This window comes from Epinephelus fuscoguttatus, linkage group LG16 (assembly GCF_011397635.1).
Source record: "Epinephelus fuscoguttatus linkage group LG16, E.fuscoguttatus.final_Chr_v1".
Taxonomy (NCBI): Eukaryota; Metazoa; Chordata; class Actinopteri; order Perciformes; family Serranidae; genus Epinephelus; species Epinephelus fuscoguttatus.
In genome coordinates, this window is record NC_064767.1 from 35,813,207 (window position 1) to 35,826,659 (window position 13,453).

Below are 13,453 nucleotides of genomic sequence, written 5' to 3' on the forward strand. Positions count from 1 at the left end.
TTTTCTTACACTGCAACAGTTATCACCTCATACTACACTTCTGTTCTTCAGTCTGTTCTGTGCGGTGGCTGTGAGAAATTCAACCTTCACACTGCTACCCTCTAGTGGCTGTAATAACACACTGTGTAGTATTTACTTTCTGTGTTTTTATTTTCATTTTTATATCAGGCCTGCCTCTACCTTTGTATAAACAGTATGTAATGTTTTAAATTTATTTATGTTCTTTTTTTGGAGGGGGGCTGTTTGTTTGTTGTTTGTTTTGTGTTTTTTTGCCAATCTAGTGCTCCTCCTCCACTCCAGTAGATGGCGGTAATGCACCGTAAAGCTGGTCAGCCAACCGTTATTAAACTCAAGGAAGAAGAAGAAGAACGAGGGCAATTCAAAGGAGAAACTTATTATTTTCATCCTAAAATCCTAGGACATTAAAAACGTTGGCGTCGTCCTCACAGAGAGACAGGCTGGTCTTTGTTGTTTAGGAGGGGATCTGGTCCTCCTGAGGATCGTTTCTCATCGGACTAAATCAGGTAACACACAAGTAAGAGTGTGTTAGCGTCACAGGCTAACTGTAGCTTCAATGTTTACCAACACTGTAAAAACAGTCTATGTGTAAAAATCAGAGACAAACAGTCTGATTAAAAGCAAAGACACACAAACTGAGCTAATATTAATGCATGTGACACAGGACCGTGTCAGGACTGAATCACTCGAAACTCAGTTAGCAAGTTGAAGCTAACGCTAGCCTTACTGCCTTTATGCTACCAGGTAACATACCAAGCTAACGTTAAGTTATCTGTATTCAGGCGTTAACAGGTGACCGACTGGTTTAATTTGCTAACAAGTTAAATCACTACAGTTAATACAGTGTAACTCGTGGTATCTGTTAACTAACACGTCAAAGTCCCCTGACCTAAACATCATTAAAAATCTGTGGGCAGCCCTCAAAAGAGCAGTGCATGCAAGACGGCCAAAGAATCTCACAGAGCTAGAAGGCTTTTACAGGAGGGATGGGTGAAAATCCTCCAATAGAAGAACTGAAACACTCTTAGCTGGTTACAAACAGTGTTTAGAAGCTGTGATACTTGTCAAAGGGGGAGCCACCAACTACTGACTATGCCTAAACTTGTGCTTCAGGCCCTTTCCTTTTCTGTTATTTTGAAACTGTAAACAATTGAAATTAAAAAGTAACCTTGCTTAAAATACTGAAGAAATGTGCCATCTTCAACTTGATCCCTTTTGGAGATCAGTTCATCTTCTATTTACCTAACATCTCACAGTAACGAAATTTTGACCAGGGGTGCCCAAACTTTTGCATGCCACTGTAAATGTAAATTCACCTGGTGTGGCCACACTGACCAGTGCTTTCAAAACAAAAGCTTAAAACATACTCAAATAAACTGAAATAGTGAGCACGGTTACATGCGCACAGTAATCAGATAACTGGAAATAATCAGGTAATGGTAACAATCCGATTTGACGCGTTTACGTGCACTTCAATAATCTGATCATCAGAAAAACCTAGTTTACATGATTCAGTCCTTCATTTGGATTTCTCCCCAAGTACATGACATAAAACTCAAACTTCCTGTTACAGTAGGCACTCATATCCTTGGAAAACCTTGAAAAGTATGCAAGTCATATATTTGCAAAATAAAGCACTCATCATGCTGACAGCTTATATTCTTACAGTACTGTTTGTTTTTATCATTAAAGCCACAGTGTGTAGGAATTTCTCCCATCTAACGTTGAAATCATATATTGCATTCAAATGGATAGCGCACTCTAGCGCCTCACTGTTTCAAACACATATTGCAACAACTGTAGCCGCTGTGTACCAAAAAGCTATGATAACACTGATGAAACGTGTCATCCAATACTTCATGGAGTATTCATTCAGGCTCCTACACAGACACACGCGACGCGAGTTGACAAACCCCCTCCTCACCATACTGGCTGTGTTTACAACGTAGGACTGTTGGGGCGGATGTAAATTGAAACAAACCAATCACGTCTTGTCCTTTGACAACTGGCATGTGGCTCAACCTCACACACCTCATCCCTCTCCTCGCATTACTGCGCCGCTGACAGCTGTTAGTGGCCAGCGGCACTACTGCCGCATAACAAAGTCCCACTCTTTGAGCATAATGCAGGATCTTGTATTATGCAGCATCACGGGAGACGGAATCCTCGTCGCCAAGAAAGTGCAAAAGGGAATCAAAAAGGCAACGAGACTGGCGAATTAAAAAAAACAAGGGTCAGCGTTGGGGTAGCCTTTCCCAGGTGGAGAGAGCTGCTGAAGGAGAAAGGTAATACAATCACAGGCCAGCACTAACAGCGGCTAACAGCGGCGCAGTGATGCGAGGAGAGGGATGAGGCTGTTAGCGACTGGCCGCTAACAGCGGCTAACAGCCAACAGCGGCGCTGGCCTGTGATTGCATTACCATTCTCCCTCATCAGCTCTCTCTACCTGGGAAAGACTACCCCGCTGTGGGCCTTCGTTTTATTTAATTCGCCGGTCACATTGCCATTTCTATTCCCTTTTGCGCTTTCTCGGCGACGAGGATTCCGTCTCCCATGATGCTGCATTATGCTCAAAGAGTGGGGCTTTGTTTCAAATTTGCCAGGGTAGTAGCGAAGCGCCTCTTGCTCCTCTCCTTCTGCTCCTCAGTCACGCAGCGCTGGCCTGGCTCTCAACGAAAACGCCGAAGGCGGTGCTGTATGTCCCTTGCTGGTGGGTGTATTCTCAAGATGACGAAACGTAATGGAACCCCCCCAGACGACTTACCCGCACAATGTACAAACAAATCCAAAATTCTCCTTTTACGAGAATATGTCAGATTATTGGTGGAGGTAATAGTACACCAGTGATGACATATTTATGAATGCAGACATCAATTTTTGCCAATAAACAACTGAAAATGTTACACACTGTCCCTTTAACAAATACATGTGCGAGCATTCTAATGTGTAGTTTATCAATGTGGAGCCAATTTTACATACTTTGGGTAGATTCGGAGTAAAAGCACTGCAAAGTGCAATATACAAGTGTATTGTATATAAACTTGTCACACAAAGTGCATAACATATAAGTAAGATAAAATAAAAGTGACAGTTTAAACACTGAGAATATAAAAATATATTATTTTATGTAAAGTCTTTATCTGAAAGGAAACAAAAGCTGTCAGACTAACGAAGTGGAGTAGAGAGTACAATATTTCCCTCTAAAATGTAGTGGAGTGGGAGTATAAAATGGCAAAACCCGAAAGAAACCAGATTAAAGGGTATAGATGCACAGAGTAATCTGACTATTGGGGAAAAAGCTAGGTGTGTTTATCTGATTTCTCATAATCAGATAATGGCTTTTATGTGATAAAGCCTATCGGATTATGCTGTTTACATGACCACTTGAATAATCAGGTAACTCCAGAAATCAGATAATGATCGGTTTATTAGTGTGCATGTAAACGTGCTCAGTGATACCAATATTGTAATTGATATTGTAATATTTCTCCCATTTGTAATTTAACATCACAATCATGGTCTTTAAAGGAGCATTCCGTTGAAAATCAATGTCTCACTCTGTTGTCTCCTTTCAGGATGAATTCTTCCTCTGTCCTCTCCTCCCCACACCCTCCTCCCCCTGCGCCCCTCCCTCTCACCTCCTACTCCCCCTCTTTGACTGGATGTCCTGAACTCGACCTGTCTGTCACACTCAGCCCTGCTCCCAAGACCAGTCACACGCACCTGAAGCCCCGCCCACTGAAAACAAGTCAGCAAACTGACCAATCGCAGCTAAAGTTCGGCCTCCAAGGACAGAATGGAAGAAAGAGGAATATACAGGTAATTACATCATTTAGTCCTGGTGTGCATGCATGTGCGCATGCATGCGTGTGTTTTGTGACATCCTGCGTCTGGTCTCCTGCAGGCGTGTTCTGAAGACAGGATGGTTGTCAGAGTAACATCAGAGAAGAGCAGAGATGCCCCGCCACAGCAGCCAATCAGAGGTCAGAGGAGGAGCAGAGGATGTTGCCATGGTAACCAGAGTGTGACAGTTAACACTAAGACCCTGTTTACACTTGGTTTTAAAAAGCATTTTTTGATCAGAACACAAGCAGATAGCCAAGACACATTGCTCTTTACACCTGTGTCTATCATGCGTCTCCAGCTGAACGCTTGTATTCAGATTTTGTTACTGCCTATGTCATTTCAGCTCAAAGGGCCCGGTCTACTCTCTTGTCAGTCACGTTAGTGGTTGTGACGATTTGTGTCGCTGTCAGCAGAATCCAACACATCTCCTTCCATATGGCAAACTATGGATGTGATCAGATCACACCATGTCTCAGATACTGTTTACACTTGTATTTAGCACTATCAACTTGTGAGCCAAACAGGGTGTGAGTATCTGAATAAATCAGGGTCATTCTTTATTATAAAAAATAATCTATAAATAAGATTTATTATTACAGGGAGTTTTTTGTTTCTGACATCTGTGTTCAGTATGATTCCAAAATAATGTCATTATAGCACATAAAGTGTGAGATGCTGCATTTAACCCTTTGAAACCTGCAGCAACACCCCTCTTCTTGTGCTGCTCTCAGATGCCTTTTGCAAGTATTTAAACCTTTGAACCCTGAGCAAATTGGTGTGATTTCTTTCAGAAACATGGGGAAAAGGCAATGAGCAACTTAGTAAGAAATGTCCCACAAATTGCAAAAGAGAAGAATAGATTTAGATAATGATTTAAGAAATAGTGAAAAAGCTAGGGGAAAACTATATTCAGAATTAATATTATTAAAGCAGTCTTTCCAGGTCATTTCTTGTTTGTTTGTTTCTAACTCTCGTTCTTTCTTTTTTTTTTGTTACTATTGTTCTTGTCTCTGATTTTCTCTTTCAACTAATTCCTTGACAATTTTTATAGTCATTTCTTCTTTCGTTGCTCATTACTAGGGCTGGTTATCATCACTGATGTCCTGAATCGATTCGTTCGCATAGCTGTCGTCAGCTCAAGTTATATTCACTTCTCTGGCCCCACTGCGGCATATCTACTCTTCGTTTGTGTGTGTATGTGTGTGTGCGTAAATGTGGCGCAGCAGCCTCGATGCACAGCAAAAGGAGACACTGCAGCATGATAATAAATGACACCAAAACATGTCCAAGTAAGCAAACAGTTACAGATAAAAGATTTCGGAACATCCGCTCTTCTGAATACTACGGTCATTCATAATGTAGCGCTACGGCCCCTTTACTACCGGCAAGATTGACGGGGTTAAAGCTTCACACATTTGTGGGAAAAGGCATATATTAAAAGATCGACCAGGGATATCGTGAATGGATATTAAGTAATTCAGATGAAGATCGATTTAAATTGTATGAATCAATTAATTTTATCCATCGCTACTCATTGCCTTCTTCCCATGTTTTTAGAGGTAATCAGGCCAATTTGCTCAGGTTTTAATTAAGCAATAAAACCTAAGCTTACCACTGTAATAAACTTGACAGGACAAAATACATAGCCTGAGTTTTGGATCCAAAGTAATACAGTTTAGTTCATTTTTTTTCTTCTTCTCCTCTGCTTGTTTGAGCCCCCACACAGCAGGCGGAACCTCCTTCTGCAGTATCCAATCAAGATCCAAGCTGTCTGGAGAGGGCAGAGCTAAACACCACTTTGGCTCTGAAGGCGGAGCTTCAGTCACTGCAGGTTCACACTCTTTAACAGCAGGTTATCAATAAATCACCAGAGCTGATTAACAGCTGGTTCCCATGGTAACCTGTCTGTTGTCCTGCAGGGGGCAGAGTTTAACTCCCAGAAGGCTGTTCATGAGACATTACTGAAGTCAGAGAGGACCAAAAACCTGATCAACACCAGAGCTACTGAAGGTGACACACACACACACACACACACACAAACACAAACACAAACACACATACTGCTTTTCATTATGCTAATGTGTCTCCTTACTTCCCTCATTTGTATCTGTTCCTCACGTCTCAGCACCTCCCAGCGAGGATGTGAGAGCAGAGACGAGAGGGCAGAGAAGCCGAAACTGCTGCCAAAGAAGATATCCTTGGTTCCATAGTGTCAGTCTGTCAGTCAGGGTGTTTTCACACCTGGGGCCTGTATCACGAAGCAAGATCAACCTTTCCTGGGTTACCCAGACCTATCCTGGGTTGACTAACCCTAACAATGGCAATCAGGATAATCGGTATCACAACGCTGGATATCAACTCGGTAACTCAACCCAGGGTTGCTTTATCAAGAGCCGTGATCGCGCACGCAGCAGACCAATCACAATCGTGAGAGAAGCGCAGCGTCACTGAGCGTCCTCACAGAGCGCCGTATGTGAGGGAAAAAAAAGTATTTCTCGTGAGGATCAGAGATTAATTCTACTAAAATATGAGGAGGAGAAAAGCAACATTACAGCAAAGGCCAACACCGTGGCAGCTGCAGGAGGAGGAAACATGCGTGGCAACGCATAACAGGATGAATAATGTTTTTTTTTAGTTTAGATTAGTTTATTTGCACATAATGTTAAAAACAGACAATATAACATTTACAAGATTAAAAAAAGGAAAAGTGCCAGAGAGGTTAGAAGCCACTAAAAGCTTATCAAAGAAATTCCCCTGTCAAAACATCAATGAAATCACATAATAGAGAAGAGAAAAAAAACGGGTCAGAAAAGAAGAAATAGAGGAGGAGAGAGGGAAAAATCAAGACAGGTAGGTTAAATGACTCATCACTGGTTCAAGTAGCTACAGTACCTGTACCTGTACATCTGACACTGATCACACCCTTGAATCCCATGAAATCAATGCTGCGCAGAATTGTGTGTACTACAATTATCGTCTAACATCATTGCGTCTGATAAATTGGTCTTTGTCATAACGTTATATATGCTACAATAAAGCTTAAAGCTGACGCCACAATTAAATCATATCAACACCAAATTGATAGTCTGAATAAAATCATCCTGATATTGAGCTCTGTTAGAAATTAACAGCTGCGCATAAATATACCGAGTCTCCCTCTTTAAAAAACAAGAAGGAAAATCCCTCAAACACCATGAAGTGTAGACATGATAGGCTACTTTCCACATTTCCAGCAGCAAAGCTGTCAATTAGGTCCATTATCTTTAACAGGGATCATTTCCTCCAACAAAACAAAATGTTGCCACTAATTAATGGTGCTATTAAGTGTCTGCAAATGATCAGTTTCTTTCTTATGAAGGGATGGGATGAAATTTCGACATCTTTCCACTCCTTTGTGAACAATCTTTTCATTGTCTGTTGTTGTTGTTGTTTTCTTTTCTTTTTTAATGTTCAAAATAAACTTTCAAATCAAAATCAGTCAAATTAATTAAACTTCCCGTCATGACTGGGCTGCATTTCTGTCAGCGGAGTCATTTTTTCGGAACAGCTGATTGGCCAGTGGGTGGTGCTTTTTATAGGATCAGATTCAGCCCTGATCTTACCCTGCTCCGGAGCAGGATAGCCGTTCAGGGTAAGTTACCATGGTGATCTACCCCGATAAGAACTGAACTGGCTTAGTGAGACCGAAAACCCAGGGTTAACCCTGAAGTTACCTCGATAAGACATTAATCCTGCTTCATGATACAGGCCCCTGGTCCTTTTCAGCCCTCTAAGCAGACTCAGAGCAGTGACTCAGCATTTTTTGCGCATATGTGAACACTCCAAGAGCACTCAGACCCCTATGAAGCACACCTCCTAAGGTGGTCTGAGTACGGTTTGCTTCAAGTCCATGGTGTGGTTTGCTTAACGAGTGCACTGTGAACACAAAGTGCTCCAGGTTCGCTGTGCACTTTGCCATTATATTCAGCCCTCTAGATCACTTGCTGTTGCACTGTAATGCCTGCAAGGATGCAGGACAAGGAGTAGTGTGGTCCATGAAAGATACTGCACGTCTCCAGATGTGGAATGTAGAATACATCAAATGGCAACAGTCTACAGCACAGAAACACAAAGGTTTTCCTCTATGTTTAAGTTCATCTGAAAGGGAGGGGCTTCATAACCACACTGCAATGCTACGTCAAAGTGAAAAAAAAAAAAAGTCAATATATATTATATATTGGCTTTAGTGTGAACTGTAAGAGGACTGAGGCCCCATCAGAGCTGAAGCTGACCAGAAAGAGAACCAAGTCCTCTTTCAAATGAACTGACAGTGTGAACACAAAAAGAGCTGAGTCCCTTTTCTGTTGGTCCACTTTTTGGTGCCCTTTAAGAGGGCAAACACCTTGAAACGACTCCAGTTACTGATTACGTGCTGCATATCTGTATTACTATATTATAGTATATTATTATTAGTATTAGAAAAATGTAGATTGTGAGTTACAAGGACTGTAAATATAGACAGGTGTGTCAGGTGTTGTGATGGTTGTCCCTCAGGCTGTGGCATAACCTGACATATTTTGCTGCTGCTAAGCTGCTGAGTCTGTTCTCTCCAAGGATGTGTTGCATTTTAGTTTGATCAGGCAGAGAATCAAAGTCAGTGACTTTATGTTTTATTTTTGAGAGGAAGTCGGCTCTGATGTGTTCATACTTGCTGCAGTGCAACAGGAAGTGTGTCTCTGTCTCAACTTGTCTGTGTGGACAGAGCTCACACAACCTGTCCTCTCTGGGCAGCCAGGTCTGCCTGTGTCTGCCCATCTCTATGGCCAAGCTGTGGTCACTGAGTCTGTACATGGTCAAAGTCTTCCTCAGTTTCTCATCAGTCACGGTGCTCAGATATTCTGCCACCGTGTACTGTCTGTTCAGAGCCAAATAACACTGAAGTTTGTTTTGCATTTTTGTGGTCGATGTCCAATAGTTAATGTAATGTTCTTTTTCTTTCTCTATAATTTGGTGGGTCCAGATTGTGTGAGGGCTGTGCTGAGGTCTTGTGTTGTTAGAGGAGCTGAGCCTCAGGACTAGCTGGCTGAGGGGGCTCTTCTCCATGTTCTCCTCTTGGCATTGCAGAGCTTTGTAGTGGTAGGAGTTGGGCTCACTTGTTTTAAGGTGTTTATAAAATTTGATGGCTCTTTTTTGAATTCTAATTAAAAGGGGGAATTGGCCTAGCTCAGCTCGGCACCCATTGTTGGGGGTGTTCCTGTGCACTCTGAGGATGCTCTTGCAAATCTCTGTATGCAGGATTTCGATGGGGTGTTTGTCCCATTTTTCAAAATCTTGATTTGCAAGAGGACCCCACACCTCACTACCATGCAGAATAATTGGTTCAGTTATAGATTTGAATATTTTGAGCCAGATTCTAATGGGCATATTAATGTTTGAAGATTTCTTTATAGCATAGAAAGCCCTTCTTCCCTTCTCTCTGAGATCATCAACAGCCAGGTTAAAGTTTCCCATGGACGTGATGTGTAGTCCTAAGTATGTGTAGTCCTGTGTGTGCTCCACCTCATGAGAGCCCAGGAAAAACCTGGTTTGGTCTCCCTGACCCCTGGGTCGTTTCTGGAATATCATAATTTTGGTTTTGTCCAGATTAACTGTCAGGGCCCAGGTCTGACAGAAGGTTTGCAGGTGATCCAGTTGCTGTTGTAGTGCTTCATTTGATGGAGCCAGCAATATGAGATCATCTGCAAAAAGTAGGCATTTAACCTGTGTGTCAGACAGAGTGAGACCAGGGATGTCAGATAGTTCTAGTGATTTGGCCAATTCATCGATATAAATGTTGAAGAGGGTGGGACTGAGACTGCAGCCCTGTTTTACTCCTCTACTCTGGGGGAAGAAATCTGTTTCCATGTTGTTAATTTTAACAGCACATTTCATATGACTGTACATGGTTTTGATGATGTCATAGACCTTCCCCCCTACACCCTTCTCAATTAATTTTAAGAACAGTCCATCATGCCAAATTGAGTCGAATGCTTTTTTGAAGTCTACAAAACAAGAGAAGATTTTCCTCTTGTTTTGGTGGACGTCTTTATTAATGAGGGTGTGAAGGGTGTAGATATGGTCTGTTGTTCTATGTTTGGGTGAGAATCCTATCTGGCTCTTGCTCAGGACATCTCTCTCTCTCTCTCTCTCTCTCTCTCTCTCTCTGCAGAGGTGAATGTCTCCCGCTCTCAGCTTCTCTTCAGCTCATTGGTCTGTGTCGATGTGCGGGAAGATCAGTTAATCAGCCAAATGCTGCAGCAGAGGCTGCTGCTGCCGCCCCCCCTTCCAGGCCATGGTGCCAAGGCAGCAGATGGGCCCTCCCTTCAGTTCTTCATGACCTCTGACCACCTCAGACAGAAGCCTGTCCCACCAGAGGAGGAGCTTGTCAACCACAAGCCTTGCCCATCGCCACGTCCCGCCTACTCCACCTTTGACCTCTACAGAAGAGGGAGATGCTGAGAGGTCACGTCCTGACATAATAGAGAAGTCTGATTAGCTGGAGGGTCTAAGGCTCTTATTGGTCAAACTGTGTGTGATGTCACTGAATGATAAAAATTATCTATTTTTTAAACTATTTATATGAACTGAAATTTAATTCCTGTAAAGAGCTACATTTATTTTTCTTCCAATAAAGTCTTTGGTCACACATTCTCTCTGTGACAGTGGCATGACCTGATGCTGTGCAGCAGGTCGTCTAATCAGAAGGGTTTGTTGTAGGTAGAGAACAAAACACTTAACTGCTACTGTGTTGAAACCTGAAACAGAACATAATAGGCCTACTGGTATTAAAAGTTAGAACTTCATTTCAAGTAAACAATCTTTGATAAAGGTGGCATGGTGGTGTGGTGGTTAGCACTCTCGCCTCACAGCAAGAGGGTTGCCGGTTCGATCCTGGGCGTGGGAGCCCTTCTGTGTGGAGTTTGCATGTTCTCCCCGTGTCAGCGTGGGTTCTCTCCGGGCACTCCGGCTTCCTCCCACAGTCCAAAGACATGCAGATTGGGGACTAGGTTAATTGATAACTCTAAATTGTCCGTGCAGGAACATAGTATGTGGACTCGGGAGTCTGGGTGTGCTGAGGGCTGTCCAAATCCACAATTCAACCATCCCACACGGGGTCTCAAGCTGACGCAGTGAAATAGGCAAAAAAAAAAAAAAAGACTGAAAAACAACAAAAGACAGTCTTTTTATGTAAGTAAATAGGCCTACCTATTTATTGAGTTATAGTCCTGTCCTTATTTACAGGCATTTCTGTTTTTGAAGGTGTGTAGCCTGTTATATAGCGATGTATTAATAGCCTACATTTTTGTTCAGTCACAAAAAGGCTATACATAGGATTTTTATCTTATCTGCAGGAACAGATGAGTAGGCGCTGTTCATCAACTTGTATGATATATATATAAATATGACAGCGATAGTTGAACGTTTCCACGGCAACAAGTAGGCTAAAACAATCTTGAGGGCTGTCTGTTAGCCGCTTGCAGTCTCTACCCTCACAGACTTTACATGATGATGATAAATACATCAAACAGCGCATAACTGAAGTCCGCGAGGGTTCAGTCTGCAGGTCCAGAGGGTGGACATTTGGATTCAGCCTTTAGCTAACGTCAGTTGCTCACTGTTAGTGCTGTAGGCTAATGCAGCTAAAGAGCGGCAAGGCGCTCAGGTATTAGGCTGCAACAGTATGAGATTTTCACGGTATGAGTAATGGCTCAGAAAATATTGTAGTTTCACAGTATTATTACAGAATTACTATTATTAGCAGTCAAAATGACTTTTAAATAGGAAAGAACTACCGAATTACACAATCTGGAGGCCATGCAATAGTATCTTAAGCAATAGTATCTCAATTTAGTAAAATGTGGCCTTGATTTATGTATTTGTTTTCTCTCCATGGCACATCCCGGGCTCCATAGAAACACATCATTCACACACAAGAAAAACAAAACAAACACACAGAGATTCATATCATGGGTTGCGGGCCAAGATTGCTTTAGGTCTTCTTGTGGCAGAAATTCTGAGGCTCAGCGTGAGAAATTTTAAGAAAGGTAATCAAAACATCAGTCATGTTTGACAAGGCATTTGGAATAACAAAAACTGTTTGGAACATTACCTCTCACGGAATATGATTGCACAATGAGCGACTCGTCACAAGGATAGGGGCAACGGGCACAAGGAAAGATTTTCTTTGGAATATGACTGAACAGGTAGATTGCACAATACTCAGTTCGCTGGAAGGACAATTGCAACAGGTACAAAGCCTAAAGTAATCAAATAATAAGCAACTAACTGGAAATTAAGACAAAAAGGTGAGTTTTAAGATGGGATTTAAAGACCTCAACTGTTTGATGTCAGCAGGGAGGTTACTGCAGAGAAACAGGAATGATAGGAAAAGACCCTGCAGCCAGCTGACTTCAACTATGGGACAAACAGGACCCCTGTATCCTGAAAGCAGATAATGTGTGATGGAATTAAATTTTAAAGGAGATCAGATAGATATGGAAGGGCACAGTCCAGCAATATTGTGAAATGATTTTGATGATGGCTTATTTCACTTTTCTCTTTTTCTACAGTATATCAAACAATGTGATTTACATCAGTAATATATTTATGTGTGCACACATATAAGGGGTGTGGTGATATACCAGTAATGATCATAACCTGTGATATTTTAAAAATTAAATATTGATATCATATTAACAATACACACTTTGTCTCTCTCACCCAACACCACCTGATTGCTTTTATCACTATTCATGAAGTGTAATTACTCTTTTTGTACACTTGTACAGTTATGATTACAGACAATCTCTTTGCCTCCCTACACTCATATTTTGAATATAATTGCAAAAATAGAGACAAAATGCACAATAAAAAATGTTACAGATGAATCTAGATTTTGTAATAGATCGTCATTGTGAACTGTTTTGGTCTCAAGAATTGTATAGTGAAAATCTGATATTTTATCAGCCATAGATAGATAGATAGAGTAGGCAGGTAAGGTGACTACATTTAAGTGCAAGGGCAGTGCAGAAGTGATGAGTACTTTGATATGGATAATATAAATGTAAGGTAAATATATGTGCAGATGCCAATGCAAATACAGATTTTATTTCTTTTTTCTTTAATTTATTCATTCATTCGTTCATTCATCTTCTAACCGCTTCATCCTCTTGAGGGTCGCGGGGGGGCTGGAGCCTATCCCAGCTACATCGGGCGAGAGGCAGGGTACACCCTGGACAGGTCGCCAGACTATCGCAGGGCTGACACATAGAGACAAACAACCATTCACGCTCACATTCACCCCTACGGACACTTTAGAGTCACCAATTAACCTAGTCCCCAATCTGCATGTCTTTGGACTGTGGGAGGAAGCCGGAGTGCCCGGAGAGAACCCACGCTGACACGGGGAGGACATGCAAACTCCACACAGAAGGGCTCCCACGCCCGGGATCGAACCGGCAACCCTCTTGCTGTGAGGCGAGAGTGCTAACCACCACACCGCCGTGCCGCCCAATTTATTCATTCATTTGTATATTTGTAGAAGGTGCTTAAAACTAACAACTGTGTTAAA

At 42.0% G+C, this 13,453-nt stretch overlaps 1 protein-coding gene across 1 annotated transcript; it reads left to right on the forward strand.

Moving 5' to 3' along the window:
- Window positions 1-359: 359 nt before the first annotated feature.
- Window positions 360-10,626, forward strand: ppp1r35 (protein phosphatase 1, regulatory subunit 35). Its single transcript, XM_049601268.1, has 6 exons — window positions 360-524; window positions 3,594-3,837; window positions 3,923-4,031; window positions 5,580-5,695; window positions 5,784-5,874; window positions 10,052-10,626. Exons 2-6 carry the CDS (start codon window positions 3,595-3,597, stop codon window positions 10,339-10,341), a joined length of 849 nt encoding a protein of 282 aa, XP_049457225.1. The 5' UTR covers window positions 360-524; window position 3,594; the 3' UTR covers window positions 10,342-10,626.
- Window positions 10,627-13,453: the final 2,827 nt, after the last annotated feature.

Coding starts and splice junctions, on each gene's coding strand:
- ppp1r35 (XM_049601268.1), top strand. CDS start 3,595: ATGAATTCTTCCTCTGTCCTCTCCTCCCCACACCCTCCTCCCCCTGCG. Junction 3,838..3,922: donor GAAGAAAGAGGAATATACAG/GTAATTACATCA, acceptor GGTCTCCTGCAG/GCGTGTTCTGAAGACAGGAT. Junction 5,696..5,783: donor CGGAGCTTCAGTCACTGCAG/GTTCACACTCTT, acceptor GTTGTCCTGCAG/GGGGCAGAGTTTAACTCCCA.